The 17,003-nt window shown below is 35.9% G+C and overlaps 2 protein-coding genes and 1 long non-coding RNA gene across 3 annotated transcripts; 2 read left to right on the top strand and 1 right to left on the bottom strand.

Moving 5' to 3' along the window:
- The first annotated feature begins 1,790 nt into the window (after positions 1–1,790).
- LOC114753189 (26S proteasome regulatory subunit 7) lies at positions 1,791–6,583 on the top strand. The gene is made up of 10 exons (XM_028941848.1): positions 1,791–1,877; positions 2,898–2,979; positions 3,629–3,720; positions 3,826–3,903; positions 4,096–4,157; positions 4,252–4,396; positions 4,485–4,703; positions 4,787–4,968; positions 5,777–5,952; positions 6,150–6,583. Exons 1-10 carry the CDS (start codon positions 1,791–1,793, stop codon positions 6,305–6,307), a joined length of 1,281 nt encoding a protein of 426 aa, XP_028797681.1. The 3' UTR covers positions 6,308–6,583.
- A 1,735-nt stretch (positions 6,584–8,318) lies between these two features.
- On the bottom strand, positions 8,319–16,121 carry LOC114753185 (protein STRUBBELIG-RECEPTOR FAMILY 7-like). Its single transcript, XM_028941846.1, has 16 exons — positions 15,918–16,121; positions 14,014–14,143; positions 13,851–13,922; positions 13,705–13,770; positions 13,542–13,613; positions 13,371–13,442; positions 12,781–12,852; positions 12,624–12,689; positions 12,460–12,522; positions 12,056–12,360; positions 11,247–11,530; positions 10,624–10,892; positions 10,059–10,191; positions 9,495–9,631; positions 8,995–9,151; positions 8,319–8,729 (listed from the first exon to the last, which is right to left on the bottom strand). The coding sequence occupies exons 1-16, from the start codon at positions 16,015–16,017 to the stop codon at positions 8,580–8,582; spliced, it is 2,148 nt and encodes a 715-aa protein (XP_028797679.1). The 5' UTR covers positions 16,018–16,121; the 3' UTR covers positions 8,319–8,579.
- On the top strand, positions 13,154–13,447 carry LOC114753186 (uncharacterized). Its single transcript, XR_003740976.1, has 2 exons — positions 13,154–13,212; positions 13,327–13,447. It is a non-coding gene; the product is annotated as an uncharacterized LOC114753186 (long non-coding RNA).
- Positions 16,122–17,003: the final 882 nt, after the last annotated feature.

The following is a 17,003-nucleotide window of genomic DNA, read 5'->3' as shown; positions in this document are numbered from 1 at the left end:
AAAATTCCAACCACCTTCTTGTTTTATATATCATAAAATCACTTTTAAAATCACAGTTTGATTGTATATTTTTTTATGCGATTTTTCATTTGCAATTCAAACCTTGGATTTTATGAAAAATTTCAAGCTCTTAAGAATTTTATTCATTTTATTATTAAGATTATTCTGGCATGAAATTTTGTCAATACTAAAATTTTATAGGTGAAAAAACACTTCTAGAATTTTGGTGTTTGATATTCTTTCAAAAAAAAATCAAAACAAAATTTTTCATATATTCGCTGTACATAACATAAAATATCTTAAAATAAGTTAAATCAAACACTCCTTAATTTGTTTATTTAAACTTATTAAACTAATCAAGATTTTTGAAAATGAGGAGATGCAATAAAAAAAATATTCTAAAAATTTCATATATCGTCATAGGATGAAATTAGGCACAAGTTATGGTTCTTAAACCATTTGTAGCGTTTTTGACATGTCACCTTAGCTGCTAATGTGGCACTTGTCGTGAAGATTCAAATATTAGTTTAACTCTTTTTTTTAGGTTCAACTTCGTTGATAGGCCAAGTCTATTTTGTTACCATGGAAAGAAACTTATGCCTTTCACAACTACTATGTGGAAAGAGAACAAGCCCTACATCGTTGAAACATGTTTGCATTCTTCTATTTCAATATCTGATTTTATTAAACTAAATGAATAATCATATTATCACAAAAATCATGTCACTAAAAAGGAAAAAAACCATAATAATCATCCTAAAATTTCTCAAACATATTTTTCATTAAAAGAAGAGGTTAAAAATCAATGAGTTCTTATAGAATAATTAACACCTGGTCCTATTGCCGTTCTTACCCACTAGAGCATAATGTTGAATTTTGTTGTCAATATAAAGACTTATTGATGAGTAATGTATAAATAACCCGGTAAAATTCTTTCTATATTCTTTGAAGTGTTTTTTTTTGGTGCCCACAACCAAGTCACCTGCGTTTACTTTACTTTCGCGAGAAAAGAATACAGTTAATAACAAAGGAAAAATGACAAAAAGACCCTCAATATGTGAAACTATATATGAGATCCTCATTTAGAAAATAACAAATAAAGACTCGATCTCATATTGCAAATATGAAAATCTTGATAATATATCTGAAATGCCACTCAGCCAAATAATAATTGACTATAAGAAACGACAAGTTCACTTTGATGAATACCACTTCAGTAAACCAATCACAACTTGACAGAGGGTATGCCAAATGACAAGTTGACTATAGAAAGAAAAATCAAGTTCACTTTAGAGAATAAAAATTTCAGTAGACCAAATCACACTTAACTGAGGCATTTCAAACATTTCACTAAGATTTCATATTTATAATATGAAACTGGGTCTCATGGCAATTTTTAGGTGACCTTCTTATAATTTTAGTAATTTAGGGATCTTTATTTGGTTTTTTTCCCATTAACAAAACATATAATATGAAAAAAATTGTAAAAATACCATAGGTGCATATAAAAATATTTTTTTGTTTGGAAAAAAATATGAATATATTTCTTGCATGGAAAGTCACCTAGCACCGGTTTCTCTCCCGTCGCCGTGGCTTTTAAACGAGCAATCCCGCTTCGTTTTCCTTCCTAGCTTCTCTTTCTCGGATTCGCAGACCACCGTGCCCTTGCATAAAAGACCAGCTAAACCCAAAATAGAATCATAGTTTCAGTCTCGACTTCCCTCTCAAGTAAACTGGAGAAAGTTTACATCTTTGTCTGAGGGGAAACCAAATTCGGAAGAATCACATCGATGGCCCCCGATCACGAGGACGACATCAAGGACGAGAAGAAGTCCCGTCCCCTTGACGAGGATGACATTGCCCTGCTCAAAACATATGTAAGTGTTCTCGAAATCTCTTATTGTCGGCCTTTTGCTCTATCATTTTAGGTTTTTTGGATCTACGTACATGCTCGACTCTTCGATTTTCGTTGGGTATTATTTTCAGTGTTACCTCAGCTCAATCGCAGTTCAAGCTTTGTTCAACTTACTGCTGATGGGTCTCATCAAGAATTTATATCGGCTTTTTTATGCCGCCCAACATGTAGCCAATTTACTATTCATCCACTTTGTACTGTAATTAGCTAGGTGTCATTACCTAATCTTGATAGTCGGTGCGGGTCGGTTTAATGCGGTTAATTTGAGGTTCTCATTGGCTTTAGGAATACTGTTTGTGAAAGTTGAAGGGTTTTCCTTCTCCTTGGCCCTCTTCCCGGATTAGTTAGACTTGCTGGATGTCAAGATTGGGGAGTTAGGTTTATTTATTATCTGCCAACAGATAAAATTATATCCTACATATTCATGACTGTAGATGCATTAGGTTTTGGACGTTATCAGTGATGAATTTTGGCATTGGGGATGCCTTAGTTGCTTGCACAGTAATGTGAATCCGGAGGTTTTCCCAGACAGTACAACAAGCTTTGTCCCACTAGGTAGGTCAGCCAAATGGATTGCACCACGCTGCTATTAACAATCAAATCTTTGGAGATATTGTTGACCAAGAGGTCCCATTCGGTCTTTCTCTATCCCTCTTTTGGAGCAGTTCAAGTTATCTGATCCATCCTCTTTACGGCTTTCAATGGTCTTCTTCATACATGTTTGAATTTTGAAGACACCTGAGAAAATATTCAGCTTTTGTTATTTTTTATAGAGTAACTGAGATTCCGCTCATCCTCTTAATATGTAAGGCAAGTGATATTGGTATCTCATTGCCACGAGCCACCCCTGTGATTTAGGTTGTTCAATGGCTAAACTTATATTGGAACGCATATGTCGTGCCTCTTCTAATATTCTATTATTGGTATTACCTCATCCTTAGTCTGTAGAAATTATTTTAGAAGAAAATATGGGTTTGTGCAGGGTCTGGGACCTTATTCCACAAGTACAAAAAAGACAGAGAAGGAGATCAAAGAGAAGGCAAAGAAAGTCAATGATTTATGTGGTATGTTTACCATTTCCTTTCTTATCTCATTGAGATGCAAACCAATGTATTCAGTTATTGAAAAAATGCAATGTGATTTGGGATGTATTCTCTAATTATATATTAGTGTGCCTGTGCATGTGCATTTTTGTTTATAATCATCATTATTTATGAATGTCTGAGTAAATTAATTTCACATGCATATGCTGCTGCTTCTGTGTTTATAATTTCTATATCATGGTGACTGTAGCGGTTATCAGACCATCGCCTGCAATGTCGGATCTCGTTGATGAATTCCTGAAGGCCAAACTATATGCATACATTACATGCTAGTTCAAAAGGAATGACACTTTATTAGTTCTTGTTCATGTGCTAGCGGCATATCTTGCTAATGTGTTTCCATATTGCCTTTTGTTTTAGTTGTCTAAAATATGGATATTATTTCCCTATTAGTATCTTTGTTATGCGCTTATCTTGTGTGGCTATTCTTACGTTTTTTTTTATTATAAAGTTTATGTACCCTCTTAATCAGATGATATATTCCATTTTTATTTGAAATCTTGTTCCTATGCTGTTTGTGCTGTAATTTCTACTGATTTTCGTAGTTGCATGTACTGCATGCTAATGACATCTGGATTCTTTGACTTGACGTACTTTTTATAATGTCCAGGTATTAAGGAGTCTGATACTGGTTTGGCTGCACCAAGTCAGTGGGATCTTGTTTCTGATAAGCAAATGATGCAGGAGGAACAGCCTCTTCAGGTTGTATTTTAAATTTTTTTTTCCAGTTTCAAAATGTTATATATATAAATATATATGCATGTATGTATTTGTAGGAACTGCTAACTGTGACTGTTGATTGAATAGGTGGCCAGGTGCACAAAGATAATTAATCCAAACTCGGAAGATGCCAAATATGTTATCAATGTTAAGCAGATTGCAAAGGTGCACTTATCTGTAGCAATTTTTTGTGCTCTGTATCATGTGCACTGGTTTTTTTTTAAACACTAAGTCCTGCTTCACTTGTTCAAGATATCACTTGGTGATAAGTTTTTTCGTATGCATGCCAGTGCAGCTGCACCTTCACTTTCTTTCCTTCAGTAACTGTGTCTAATGTGATCTTTTTATGATTGACAGTTTGTTGTTGGGCTGGGTGACAAAGTCTCTCCCACTGACATAGAGGAAGGAATGCGTGTTGGGTATGTTCCTTGTTGGTTACTCGTGTCAAAATATTACCAAGAGATGAGGGCACATCAGTATAATCTTTTATTGACCTTCACTCTATCATTGCAGGGTTGATAGAAATAAATACCAGATTCAGATTCCTTTGCCTCCAAAAATTGATCCAAGTGTTACCATGATGACGGTTGAAGAGAAGCCAGATGTGACATATAATGATGTTGGTGGCTGTAAGGAGCAGATTGAAAAGATGCGAGAAGTAAGTGATTGAAAAAAGTTTCATCTATAAGTATTAATAACCAAGAGAAGACAGGATGTGGCGCTAATTTTAAAATTTCCCCTTCTAGGTGGTTGAACTTCCTATGCTTCATCCAGAGAAATTTGTCAAGCTTGGAATTGATCCTCCAAAGGGTGTTCTCTGCTATGGCCCACCAGGCACTGGCAAAACGCTGTTGGCCCGGGCTGTGGCTAATAGAACTGATGCCTGTTTCATTAGGGTCATTGGAAGTGAGCTGGTTCAGAAATATGTTGGTGAGGGGGCTCGGATGGTTCGCGAGCTATTTCAGGTCAACATCTAAAATCTTTGATCTTGTTTTAGTAATTGTTTTGACGTCCTGATATCCTCTGACCAAAATTTTCCTTCCTGTAGATGGCCCGATCAAAGAAGGCATGTATTGTGTTTTTTGATGAAGTTGATGCAATTGGAGGTGCCCGTTTTGATGATGGTGTTGGTGGGGACAATGAGGTTCAGCGCACAATGCTTGAAATTGTGAATCAGCTCGATGGGTTTGATGCTCGTGGAAATATCAAAGTTTTGATGGCAACAAACAGGTTGGAATTTATGGTTTACATAACGTATCATTTTTTTTTAATTAATCTCAGTCTTATATTTTTCTTAAGATTTCCTTTAATTACATTCATTTTAGGTGCCTATGTTCACTGTGAAACGTTTCTTTTTCCTTTATAATTGTTTTTTACTTGCCATCATATCACGTTTAAGGTAACTTTTGTTCTTCCCACTACCTAAACTGACTGACATTTGTGAGCCTGCCTTTTTTTTTTTTTTTGGTTGAACCCTAAATGACTACAAGAGTTATTTTAAATTAAAAAAACGAAAGAAAAGGAAACGATTCACCCTCTAAAATTGCGGATATTTTAACCTTTTTAACTTGAGAAAAAAAAATTGAAGCTTTATGGTGTATCTTTAATTGGAATACTCCTCCGGTCCTTAATATAAAACCCATTTAACTAATTTGATTAGATTAAAAAAGTTAGGTAAGTTAGTTAATTATAAGAAAAGTGTCACATTTTTCCTAAAACACCATAATCATTTTTCTTAATACCTTCTCTCCCTCTTCTATTTGATTATGGTTGATGGAGTATCTATAAGGGTAATCTAGAAAAAATTGATAAATATGAGAAATGGGTCTTATATTTAAGACCAAAACCAATTCAAGAATTGGGTCCTATATTAAGGACCGGAGGAGCATGTCATTATATTCCTGAATATGGGCCTTCCCGAAACTTGCACTTTCATTGCATTTTGTACAATTGCTCGTAGCATACATTCTTTAAATGAAGCATTGCATCTGAGGGCGGCCAATTAGTTAATATTAATGGCTCCTTGCACAAATTATAGGCCTGACACACTAGATCCTGCCCTGCTTCGACCTGGGCGTTTGGATCGTAAGGTTGAGTTTGGTCTCCCTGATTTAGAGAGCAGGACTCAGATATTCAAGATACACACAAGAACCATGAACTGTGAGAGGGATATCCGATTTGAACTTCTTGCTCGCCTTTGCCCAAATTCCACTGGTAAGAAACCCCTAAAAGTATTTGACTGTTCGTGCTTTAGCACTTGCTTTTCAACTATCAAACATTGAAGTCATTGTTCCACTTGGCTTGCTTTCTATGTTTGACGTGTTCAGGTTTGGAGGGTTTCTGCAGCTTCCTTTCCTTTTTCTTATTTTCAGTTATGAGTATTTTGACTCGAGATAACTTTTTGTCTCCAGGAGCTGATATAAGGAGTGTATGCACTGAAGCTGGCATGTATGCTATCCGCGCCCGAAGGAAAACTGTGACAGAGAAGGACTTCCTCGATGCGGTGAATAAAGTTATTAAAGGGTACCAAAAGTTCAGTGCAACTCCCAAGTACATGGTCTACAACTGAGTTTGTTCTTTTCCCTTCCCTGCTTTTAGTCAAACCATATAAGCACGTGTAATATTTTCCTGTGAAAATTGCGGTAGCATATGGTTCTTTCATGAGCAGATTGTTAGATTCATCTGTGTGAACTTGTATCTACGAGGATAGTTCTGTTGAAACATCCATGTAACTAATGTTTTTGCCGAAATGTTATTCTTCAATTGATTTGAATCATTACAATTGTCAGCTTCTGCCCTTAACAGAAATATCATAAACAGTTTATGTCGGTTAGTATGAGAACCATAGAGGATTATGCTTTGTTAAGAGGAGGCTTATTAGACATAACGGTTTTTTTTTTTTTTTTTGGAGATAACCAAACTTCAAAACAGACTATTAAATGTCATTTGAAATGTTTCATAAAGTTGACTGAGAGTTGGAAATTTTTATCTGAAAAGTTTTCTCCCAAAGAAGCTTCAGAAGTGTGGTGGGAATGGAATAACTTGGGCTTGGCACCGATCATCTGATAAGCTTTAACTGAAGCTAGTACTCTTCAATTTATTTCAGTTTTCTAATTTTGATCTCTCAATCTTCAGTTCTTTGTTAGGTATTTTAATCTGATCACGCTAGAGGAAAAATATTAATTGAAAAAAGAAAAAAAAAACCAATGTGAGGGTTATAATAGAAATAAAATTAAAAAAAATGTAAGGTTTTTCTTTGGTATAAAATAAAATTTATAGCTGTGGGTTCAAGATGGAGAAAAAGGATATAAAAGCCTTCTCAAAATTTGGCCCAAAAAAACAGGCTTCATAAAAATGAGTAATGAATAATGGCACCCCGCCCCATAGCAGAACGTCATCAAATGACTAGATTTGGGCCAGCCGTTGGCCCATTTACTAATGCTGCTGACGGACTCAGCTTGACCCAGACGTTTGGGTGACATGTCAGTCGACATGGCTGCTGATTAATTAATGACGTGTCAAATGAGTGTTGATGACTAGCGCATAAGCTGACGTGTGACATGACACGGTCACTGACCTTGCGGATGACTAGGATATCTGAATGACATGACAGAAAAAGTGCCAATGACAGTACTGCTGATTAGGATGAACAGCTGACGTCCTGTGATGTGGATGATGATACATGGACCTCAGGATGACGTGTTGGTAGACGTGGCAGATGATTCTGCTCATGACTAGGACTATTGTGATGACAATAAATGTCAGAGGTACTTTTTCAATAATTATCCCATAGTTAAAATATTGATAATTCATAAATAAATAGATAAATAATACGGGTTACTCTCAAGTTTGAAACATTTTTTCACATTTTAATAAAAATTTAAAAATTAAAAGTGTTTATATGATTTAAGATTTTTAATTCAAAACTAGTAAATTTCCTCGTGTGATGCACAAAATTCACGAGTGAAATAACCATAATTTAATAAACACGACGGCACATGAACCAATGATCCTAATCATCATTAAACCATGCTAAAATATGGAGAAAACTTAATGTACTTTTATTCTTCTTCTACTTCCAATTTTACTATTTTCAACCTCTACTGTAAAGAATTAGTTACATGATAATTTTGATTTTAAATATAAGACCTCCATTTATTTTACTGTCAATACTTGTTATTTTTTGCCCAAACTTCAAACTATTCCACATGTTAAGCTAATTCGCATTAAAAAGTGATTTCAATGCAAATAATTTTAAAAAGTATTTTTTAAAAAATCAACAAAAACTAATTTAACTATTTTTTTAATGCACATAAATTAATTAAATAGGTGATAAATTAAGGACTGAAGGTAGTAATTTGTCAATGAAAATTAGCAAACACATTTTTCAGCTTCAGGCAACCATTGTGTCTCGAGCAAATTTCTCCGTCAAACTTTTATTAAGAAACTTGATGACCAAGGGAACATCTAAATATAATCCTCATTCTTTTAATTAAACCTCAGAAATGGATCATATCTGTGCTTAATGAACCGGCCCAACCCAAATTACTAATAATTGTAGTTGAGCCAAAAAAAACAAGTAGGGTGAGAAGGAAGGCAATCATCAATCTCAATTCTCAAGTTCTCAACAGAGCTTAAGAATTGGAACCAGTTTAATCATTATTGCATATTAATATCAACAATGAAAGAACTTAAACAAAATACAGCACCAATTGTCCAACCCTGTTAATCAAAACAGAAATCAATCTGACCCGCAAAGAGGTATCGCTGAGGGGTTAAAAAGAAATGAAAATAAATAAATACTATTATTGTCATTTTACAAGCACAGGTTCTATTCCAATTTACATATCTTGTGTGTCTTGATCGTCGCCTCCTCGATTGGATCCTCCTTGATCTGGTCCAAATGTCCTCTTGCTCATGTTAGCTCGCTGCACTAAGCGAACCAATGCTTGAACCACCTCTGACATAGGTGGTCGGAATTCAGGCTCCGGCTGCTCAGAAATGAAGTGTTAGAGACCAAGCATCACAATTCACAATCCATTTTAGACGTTCAGTTATTTTCCTGCTTTTTGAGCATTTTTCTTTCTTTCTTTTTTTTTTTTGGGGGGGGGGGGAGTGCTTGGATACAGTTTAAGATGCTGGGCATAAGCTTTTCAATCAAAACATAACAAGTGAGGACTTTTTTTTTTATAGCTCAGCATCAAAAGCCCTTCTCAGAAAAAACAAGAATGCTAAGTGCAATATAACTGACATTACCTGAACACACAGCGCAATGACATCAGCAAACCTAGAAAGGGACTTAACGGGGTATAGCCCCTCCAGAGCAGGATCAACCATTTTAGCCAATGCATCAATATCATGGAGTTGAGGTGTTGCCCACCGCACCAGAGATTGCTCGGATCTTGGCCTTGTGCTGTTTAGAATCAAGAATTGTGTTAACAACCCAAAAATGGTAAGACATGGTTTCTCCGATTATTTCAAAATAACATATGCAACGACGGTAGGTTTTTCCCATGATTCCAGAAACTACCATTACGCCAGACTGGTCAGTATTGTCATGACCGGAATAGAGATTATGAGCAAGGCTGCCTGTTGAAAGCTTGAAGCCACGACTCGGGTTAAATAAAGGCATACTTCAATTTTTTTTTTTTAACAATTTATTGATATATTTTCGTATTCATGATGTCCAGCATGTTCTGTCAGCACACGTGGGCAAGTGGGGAAAAATGCCATGTTAAGGTATTTCGATCATTTACCTCTCAAATGGTTTCCGTCCACTAAGAAGCTCCAACATAACAACTCCAAAGCTGTAAACATCACTCTTCAAAGTATATTGACCAGACAAAGCAACTTCAGGTGCATCATACCCAGATCCAGCATTACGGTTCAAGACCTGAATATTAGATGAAAATTAAGAACTTTTAATCATTTTAATGTCTAAGCCAAATGTCACTGCAAGAGGTGAAGAGGGAAATGCATATTTGTTAAGAGCATTCTGATATCTCTCATTGCATCCATAAGATGAAACAATTGCACAGTAGCATTCATATTGCCAGGAAGACCCTATATACCTATTCACACAAGTTGGCAACCGATAACTAGCAGCAAAGGTTACTCATACAATACCCCAGATGTATGGCGACATCCACGAAGAAAATAGGTTCGCAGAAAAGAGAATGACTATACATACTGAATGAGAATAAGCAATAGCGCCTAAAATAAATAATATTTATTAAAAAATACCACAGCCAAATGCAACTTTTCTTAAATCCAATTAAAAAGGCATTGACTTCTTAAAGTTCCAAAAATACTAAAATCACCTGGTCAGCATTCGGAATATAGCTTGCCAATCCTGAGTCCGAGAGATGAGGATTGAGCTCCGCATCAAGCAATATGTTGGCCGACTTAATATTCTTATGAACAACTGATGGTGAACAAACTTCATGCAGGTACCTAGAAAAAACATTAGTGAGTACATTCGTGTTATTTTACGTACCATTGATTACGCTTAAATAAATAGTCGAAAATTCAAACTATCTTCTTACTTTGACGACCTTGAGATTCAAACATTGAATAACACAGACATTAGTACTTGATAGCCTTCGTTATATGCCTTACTTTTACACAATAAAGTTATGCAGAGACACGATTTACCCCAAAAAAAGAAAAATTATGCAGAGAGACGTAGAAAAATACATCCTAAATCAAGTAAAATATACAAAACAGGAACAATAGGAGAGAAACGGGAAAGCCAGGGCAAGCAAAAACTAATAGGTCTAGGAAAACTAGAGTTGTATCGTCAAGCAAATATCATGCAACAATGGAAAACTTCTTTAGAAAAGGAAACATCAGGATCTTCAACCCATTAACCCACTATGAACTTACTCCAAAGCACGTGCAGTCCCCAAAGCAATCTTGACACGGGAATTCCATATTAATGGTTTGCTATATTCATCTGGTAAGTGAAGGAAGTCATGTAGCGATCCATTTTTATGAAACTCAGAGACTAGGAGGTGTTGTCCATGCTCTGAACAATAACCAACAAGCTCTGTTACATTTGGATGGTGCAACTTGGAGATGTTTGAAACTATTTCCATAAAATCTTCTGAATCATGGGGAAGGATAGATGAATCAATTTTCTTCACAGCATGAACCTACAAAAATTTCGCCAAAAGAGTCAAAATCATTAATATCTAAATCACATGCATAGACACAAGAATTGGTCAGTTATAAAAACTACCACGGCATACATTGGGAACTTAAGGGGGCCCACATGCACACAGAATTCTAAGACTTCTCTGACGGCTAAACTTCTTCCTTTTTTTTTAATCTTTTTATTTTGGGGGAAATCGATGTGTGGAGAAAAAGAATGCTTTTCTTAGGCTAACTTTTCAACCAGTCAAATTCTATGCAAAATACAAGATAATGGCGCAACTATGGAATCATTGCGTCTTTCCAACCAAATTTTGACATTAATGCAGGGTCAAAAGAATAATAAATGAGGATACCTTTCCATCATCAGAGTGAGCCCGATAAACACGCCCAAAAGATCCCTCCCCAAGGAGGTGATCCATACTGAAGCTCCCAGTGGCGATCTGTAGATCTGCTATAGAATATGATTTCACATTTGCTGGAGCTTTTACAGTTTTCTTGACAATAATTGGCTTCTTGGAAAATTCATCTTCATCAAATGATTTGTGACGTTCAATAGGTGGGGGTTTAATATTTACTGAGGCGGACGTATCAAATGTCTTCATGTCAACTACAGAGGGAGGTTGCACAGACTTCACTTCTGCATTGCAACAGAAATGCAATCTCAAGAACTAATAAGTTGCAGCAGCACAAGAACTGGAGGAGTAATATTAGATTGTTTACAGTAATTTGGAGAGAACCTAATTACGAAAGACCGGCAAATAATGTTTTTGTGCTAAACGAACAAAACTTGATCAAATTAGCTTGATTACAAATACTTGAAACTCTTCTAGTCACAGGCTAGATAGATTGTTAGGAATTAAGAAATCCTTCCCCTAGAAAAGTGCTGAAGTAATTTCTACTATGTCACAGAACAAATATGCACCAACATTGTCAAGTTCATTTATCATGAAGAGCATGAAGAGAAGGAAGCAGAAGCTTGCTACAGATATAATTACCTATAGGGGTGAATATTTTAAAATAAAAAGAAAATGTTTTACCCATAGGTTAGAACATAAGGCATAAAAATACGACTCAGAACATAAAGCATGAAAATACGACCACCTCAAGATAATAGAGAGAAGAATTTGTCAACAGTCTGCAAGATGCAAAAGGCTCAAATTACCATGCGCTACGTTTGAATTGAGAGGAGCAAAAGGCTCACTGTTGAGCTTTTCTATATCTGGAGATGACTTCCTGGATCTTCTTTTCACCAAAAAGAAAGCAACTACCGCCCCAACAAGAAGGATGGAGATCACTATTCCAGCAATACCGCCGCCTCCTATACCAGATTTTTTCTCCCCACCGCTGGTGCCATCTGAAGAGCTATTACTTCCATCAGAGTTGTGATGCCGGTTCCTTCTCCTTGCAGGGGGCGTCCCAGGAGGTGGAGGAGGGGCAGGACCTGAGTTCCACGTATTTCCTGATGTCCTGTCATTAAGTTTGAACAAAATTTTTAAATTTCATAGAAACTTTTATATAAAGAAACAGATCTATAGTAACCCTGTTACTGATGACAACAATGCTTACTGGAGGTCAATGCTTTTCAGCTGTTCTGGTATCCAGCCTGTAAAACGGTTGTTCTGCACATTCCTAGGAAGCATTGTAGATGATAAATATAAATTGTTTGAAGGCACTTCTAAGCAAAAACAGGATGTAAGACTCCTATATGTTTATTTTTATACATAACGTACAGACTATCAAGAGGCAGATTGGCGAGGACATCAATAGTCCCTGCAAACTGGTTGTTTTGCAGATACCTGAGCAAAGGTAGACAAGAAAACAAAAAATCTAATTAATAGGATGCAAAACGCTAAAAAAAATGAATAAAAATAAGTGTTAGGCATTTACATGTTGTTCATGCTTGAAAGTGAGCTGAAACTCTGAGGAAGGCTGCCTGACAGAGAATTGAAAGAGAGATCCCTGCAACAAGCAACAAATTTTTCAGTCACTTGTTCTTAAGTCATGGCCGACAACAAGTCTTCGCATCCTTCTTTTCAATAGAACCAAGTTGTAGTATTCATTACATTCATTAGCCTTCCAAAGAAGCCTCAGTTATGAAGACTGAAGTAGGTAATATTGAAAATTCTTAAAACTACATGTAGCACAAGCGAGAAGAGGCAGGGAACTACAGAGTACAGACTAAATACGCAATCAGAAACAATATTATGATGCTTTAACATTTTCAGTGCATAATGGTGATTGAATTCACAACTAGTAACATAAAATTATATTGAGGCTGAATATGGTTAATATTTCATGCTTAACATGACATTCATAGCGGTATGCCAAAAAAAAAAAAAAAGAGGGAAGAAGAGGAAGAAGAAGACACTCAGAGACTATTCCAATTTATATAGAGACTTCCAATTTGGCTAGCTTAACATGACATCCATAGAGACTATTCCAATTTATATAGAGACTATTGCGAGAGGAAATCTTACAGTGTGGCTAGCTTAGAAAGCTTTTGAAACGTGTCACTCAGTCCATTCTGTAGTTGATTGTGAGCAACATTTCTGCATTCCCCAAAAAGAATTAAAAAAATTAACTCCCGTTGCTCGTAAAGGGGGACGATAAAGTATAATCATGAGAATGAAAAATAATTTATTACACACAGGTATGTAAGAGAAGCCATGTCAGAAATCGAATACGGCAAACTCCCAGTGAATTGGTTATTGGAGAGATCTCTACATAGAAAGAAACAATTTTAAAAATCATAATATCGGAATAAAAGAGAGGAAATAAATAATTGTGAGGCACATGTATACAGAAACATACAATCTCTGCAAATTTGGTGGAAGTTGGTATGGTACGGCACCTACAAAATTATTGTGACTCATATCTCTGCAAAATTTACGAACTCAGTAAACAAATACTAATACACATAAAATCAGATATATGACGAATGAGATCATGAATCTTACAGGGTGGTCACAGATGTCATGGTTTGTAACTGGTAACCGAATGATCCGGATAATCCAAGATTAGGCAACTTACTGATAAGATAAATGAATTTCCATCAGAAATCAGCACCAAAAATAATTAACAGTCAAGTGATATGAAGTCCAAGGAAGAGTGAGATATTACATCTCTGTAACTCTATTGCCTGAGCAAGTAATGCCTTTCCAAGGCTGTCCACAGGGATCACCACCATTTGCTTGCCAACCTAGCCGGGAGGGTGAGTTCATACCAGTAAACATAGCCTGCAAAGCGGCAACTGCACCAAACATTCAGAAATAAGATAGCTAGTTAGTGAAAACAGAAAATCTTGAAAGCGTCAAAGAGGATGCTGCTGGACAAATGTGGAGAGGCAAATTTGAAAAGAAAAACAAATACACGATTATTTCAGATAAGAATCATATGAAGCAAATAAGTGAAATAAGCTTATCTAAGCTCTACAAGCTTTCCTATAATTACTATGTTATAGGATGTTCCTGACCGATGATTCAACAAATGAAAAAAATCTCACAAGATGACTTAGTTAAATGGTTAAAATCACTTTGTGTGATACATCAAATCCCATATCAAGATATATATGGGACAAAGTATGCTATACAGGCCTGAGAAACATTTAAAAGTTTGAAGTTAAACGTAAGGGGGACTACCAAATCTTAAGGTTAACAATACCGGTACTATTAATCATTAAATCATTCGGCCTCATGACGCAAGAGCTTGCTGATGCCTACTAGGAATAAAGCCATTGTCAAATGTCAAGGAGGGAAGCAGCAGTATGGTGGCTTGTAACACCTCAATCCATACATGTATGATTTAGTACCTCACTTTATTAGTCATTAGGCCACTTTGGATGGCACAAGCAAGTATTCACTATTGAAGTGCATTTTTGGGGTTAATTATACAGAACTTTTAAGCTCCTTTTGCATCAGTCAACATGATACAAAGAAGATCAATTCACAAAATATCAACATAATGCCAAGAAGATCAATGTGGACATCAATCTGCAAACCCAACAATATCATGGATGGCAACAAAAATGGAGGTGCATCATCCAAGAATATTTAACTGCATCTTCGCATCACCAGAGGTATCTCTTTTTGAACTCTGAATGTATATTCAACATGTTAAGACGCAAATTTGACCGAACGAAAACTGTAATATATACATCGACTACTTGATGGATTATTAGTTGATAAAGCCGTCTCTTCTTTCCCCATTTTTAGTGGATAAGGTGCTCCAGAAATTAACTTCCACATGCCCACGGCTAGCCATAGACCTATGACACAATGCCAATAACCAGCCAACAGATCGGGGTTGAGACTTTGGCTTCCTTCAATCCAGCTGTTCTTTTTTTTTTTTTTGCCCCCCCGGGGGGGGGTGTGGGGCGGCCTTTAATCCCGCGGAACGAAGACGACTTGGGTCCATCCTTGGATCAGTAAAGAAACTGGGAGGACCTAAAAGAGCGAACCCATCTATAACAGTGTCGTGTGTATAACTCAATTGAATAATGAACAGGAAATTAATCATGAGAACCCGAAAACTGTTAGCGATGAGTTACACATAGAACTTTTCCAATCAAAGCGACGTTCTCAGGGAAGGACTGTGACAAATTCCCAGAAACCATCCACCGACAGAACTGTAAACAGAGCATACAGCTCAACAAAAGAAAACAAAATTTTATTCGTTGAAACTGAAAGCACGCAAAATAAGAAGTCCCCCTAGCAAAAGATCCAGCCATCTGAATTAGCAGTAATAATCTGTGAGGGAATTAACGGATGCCACTCGAGTGGATCAGCTGGAAAACTTCTCACTGAATCCAAAACCGAGACACTTAAACTTGAGTCACAATGTGACGAAGTAATCTATCAACAATTTGATAGAGCTGATCAAAGCAGATGATTTAAAACAACAAGCAAGGTGAATAGTAACTTCAGCCGAACTCTAGCACAATGCAAATTTATCGAAGTAGAAGGAACACCCGGGAATTCATAAAATGAGTAAAGTAGGAAATCAAGTCAAACAAGATAGATACTGACCATCAGTTTGATCTGTCTGCCCATTGACAGCAATGAGCATCCAACCCAGAATGCAGGTGCTGATGAACACCAGCGGCAGAAGCCCCCGATCCTCCATCATCCCCCTCCCTCTCTCTCCACTTCTCCTATCAATCTCTGCCAACTAAATTCTTACTTTACCCAGAAAGCCGAGAAGAAGATGCAGTCAGAGCCTCCTCTTTCCCTCAAATTTTATTTTTAGTTTTTATTGATGATTTTCGGGGTCCATAGTTATATATGCAGCCATGTTCCCTCAAGCAAAGCTGGCAAGCACAGAAGATCCAAAACCACAGTGGTTTTAATGACTTTATCACATTACCACACTATAATATATAAATCATTTGGATATAAATATAAAAATTATGTTGGCCAAACAAAATATGAATTATATTTGTGAGTATTCCTCTCTTTGTCAACAATATTCAGCAAATCAGTTTGCATCTCTTGACTTGATTGAAAATATGCCAATTTTAATGACTTTCACCGCTCTTGAGGATGAAGGACACGCTTTGGCGTGTTTATTTATTAAATATATATATTTATTTATATAGGTTGTGTATTCTCGTTGATGAGGAAGAATAGGTATACGTGGCTTTCATGCCAACGGCTAGACAGCCAACTATTTCTGAACTGTGAAATCTTTTAAAAAGGGGCAACTGTATCCCTAAAAAAAAAAAAAAAGGTTATTGCTTGTGATTAAAGTCAACAAAAAGAGGAAAAAGCAAACTTGCCAAAAATTAAAAAATAACATTTAAAAATCAAATCCTAAATTAAAATATATAGTAAAAATAAATTATAATTATAATTATTCGTGAATGTTAAAAATTTTCCAAATATTTATTTTTTAGAAAAAAAAATTTATTTTAGGAAAAGTATGCTTTTAAAGTTTTAATAATATTAATAATTTCTTATAATTTGATAGTATTCTTTTTTATAAAATAAAATTCTGTCGTAATCTTGATATCTGAAAAATGACTATAACTTTTAAATTTCATTGTGAGAATAATCACATACCTAACATTATTTGATTCATATTCAAACCACAAGATTCCCAAAGGAGAAGGTTGA

This window comes from Neltuma alba, unplaced genomic scaffold, assembly GCF_004799145.2.
Source record: "Neltuma alba isolate B1F8T4 unplaced genomic scaffold, ASM479914v2 tig00007759_pilon, whole genome shotgun sequence".
NCBI classification, from domain to species: domain Eukaryota; kingdom Viridiplantae; phylum Streptophyta; class Magnoliopsida; order Fabales; family Fabaceae; genus Neltuma; species Neltuma alba.
The sequence above is the reverse complement of the archived record's forward strand: the minus strand, read 5'-3'. Positions and strand labels throughout refer to the sequence as shown.

Bases quoted from the DNA above. Each gene is read 5' to 3' on its own strand.
- LOC114753189 (XM_028941848.1), top strand. From the start codon at position 1,791: ATGGCCCCCGATCACGAGGACGACATCAAGGACGAGAAGAAGTCCCGT. The intron at 4,158-4,251 runs GTATGTTCCTTG...CTATCATTGCAG, and splicing joins GAGGAAGGAATGCGTGTTGG to GGTTGATAGAAATAAATACC. The intron at 4,969-5,776 runs GTTGGAATTTAT...CACAAATTATAG, and splicing joins GTTTTGATGGCAACAAACAG to GCCTGACACACTAGATCCTG.
- LOC114753185 (XM_028941846.1), bottom strand. From the start codon at position 16,017: ATGATGGAGGATCGGGGGCTTCTGCCGCTGGTGTTCATCAGCACCTGC. The intron at 12,361-12,459 runs GTAAGCATTGTT...ACTTAATGACAG, and splicing joins CTGAAAAGCATTGACCTCCA to GACATCAGGAAATACGTGGA. The intron at 10,192-10,623 runs GTAAGTTCATAG...TGTTTTTTCTAG, and splicing joins GGGACTGCACGTGCTTTGGA to GTACCTGCATGAAGTTTGTT.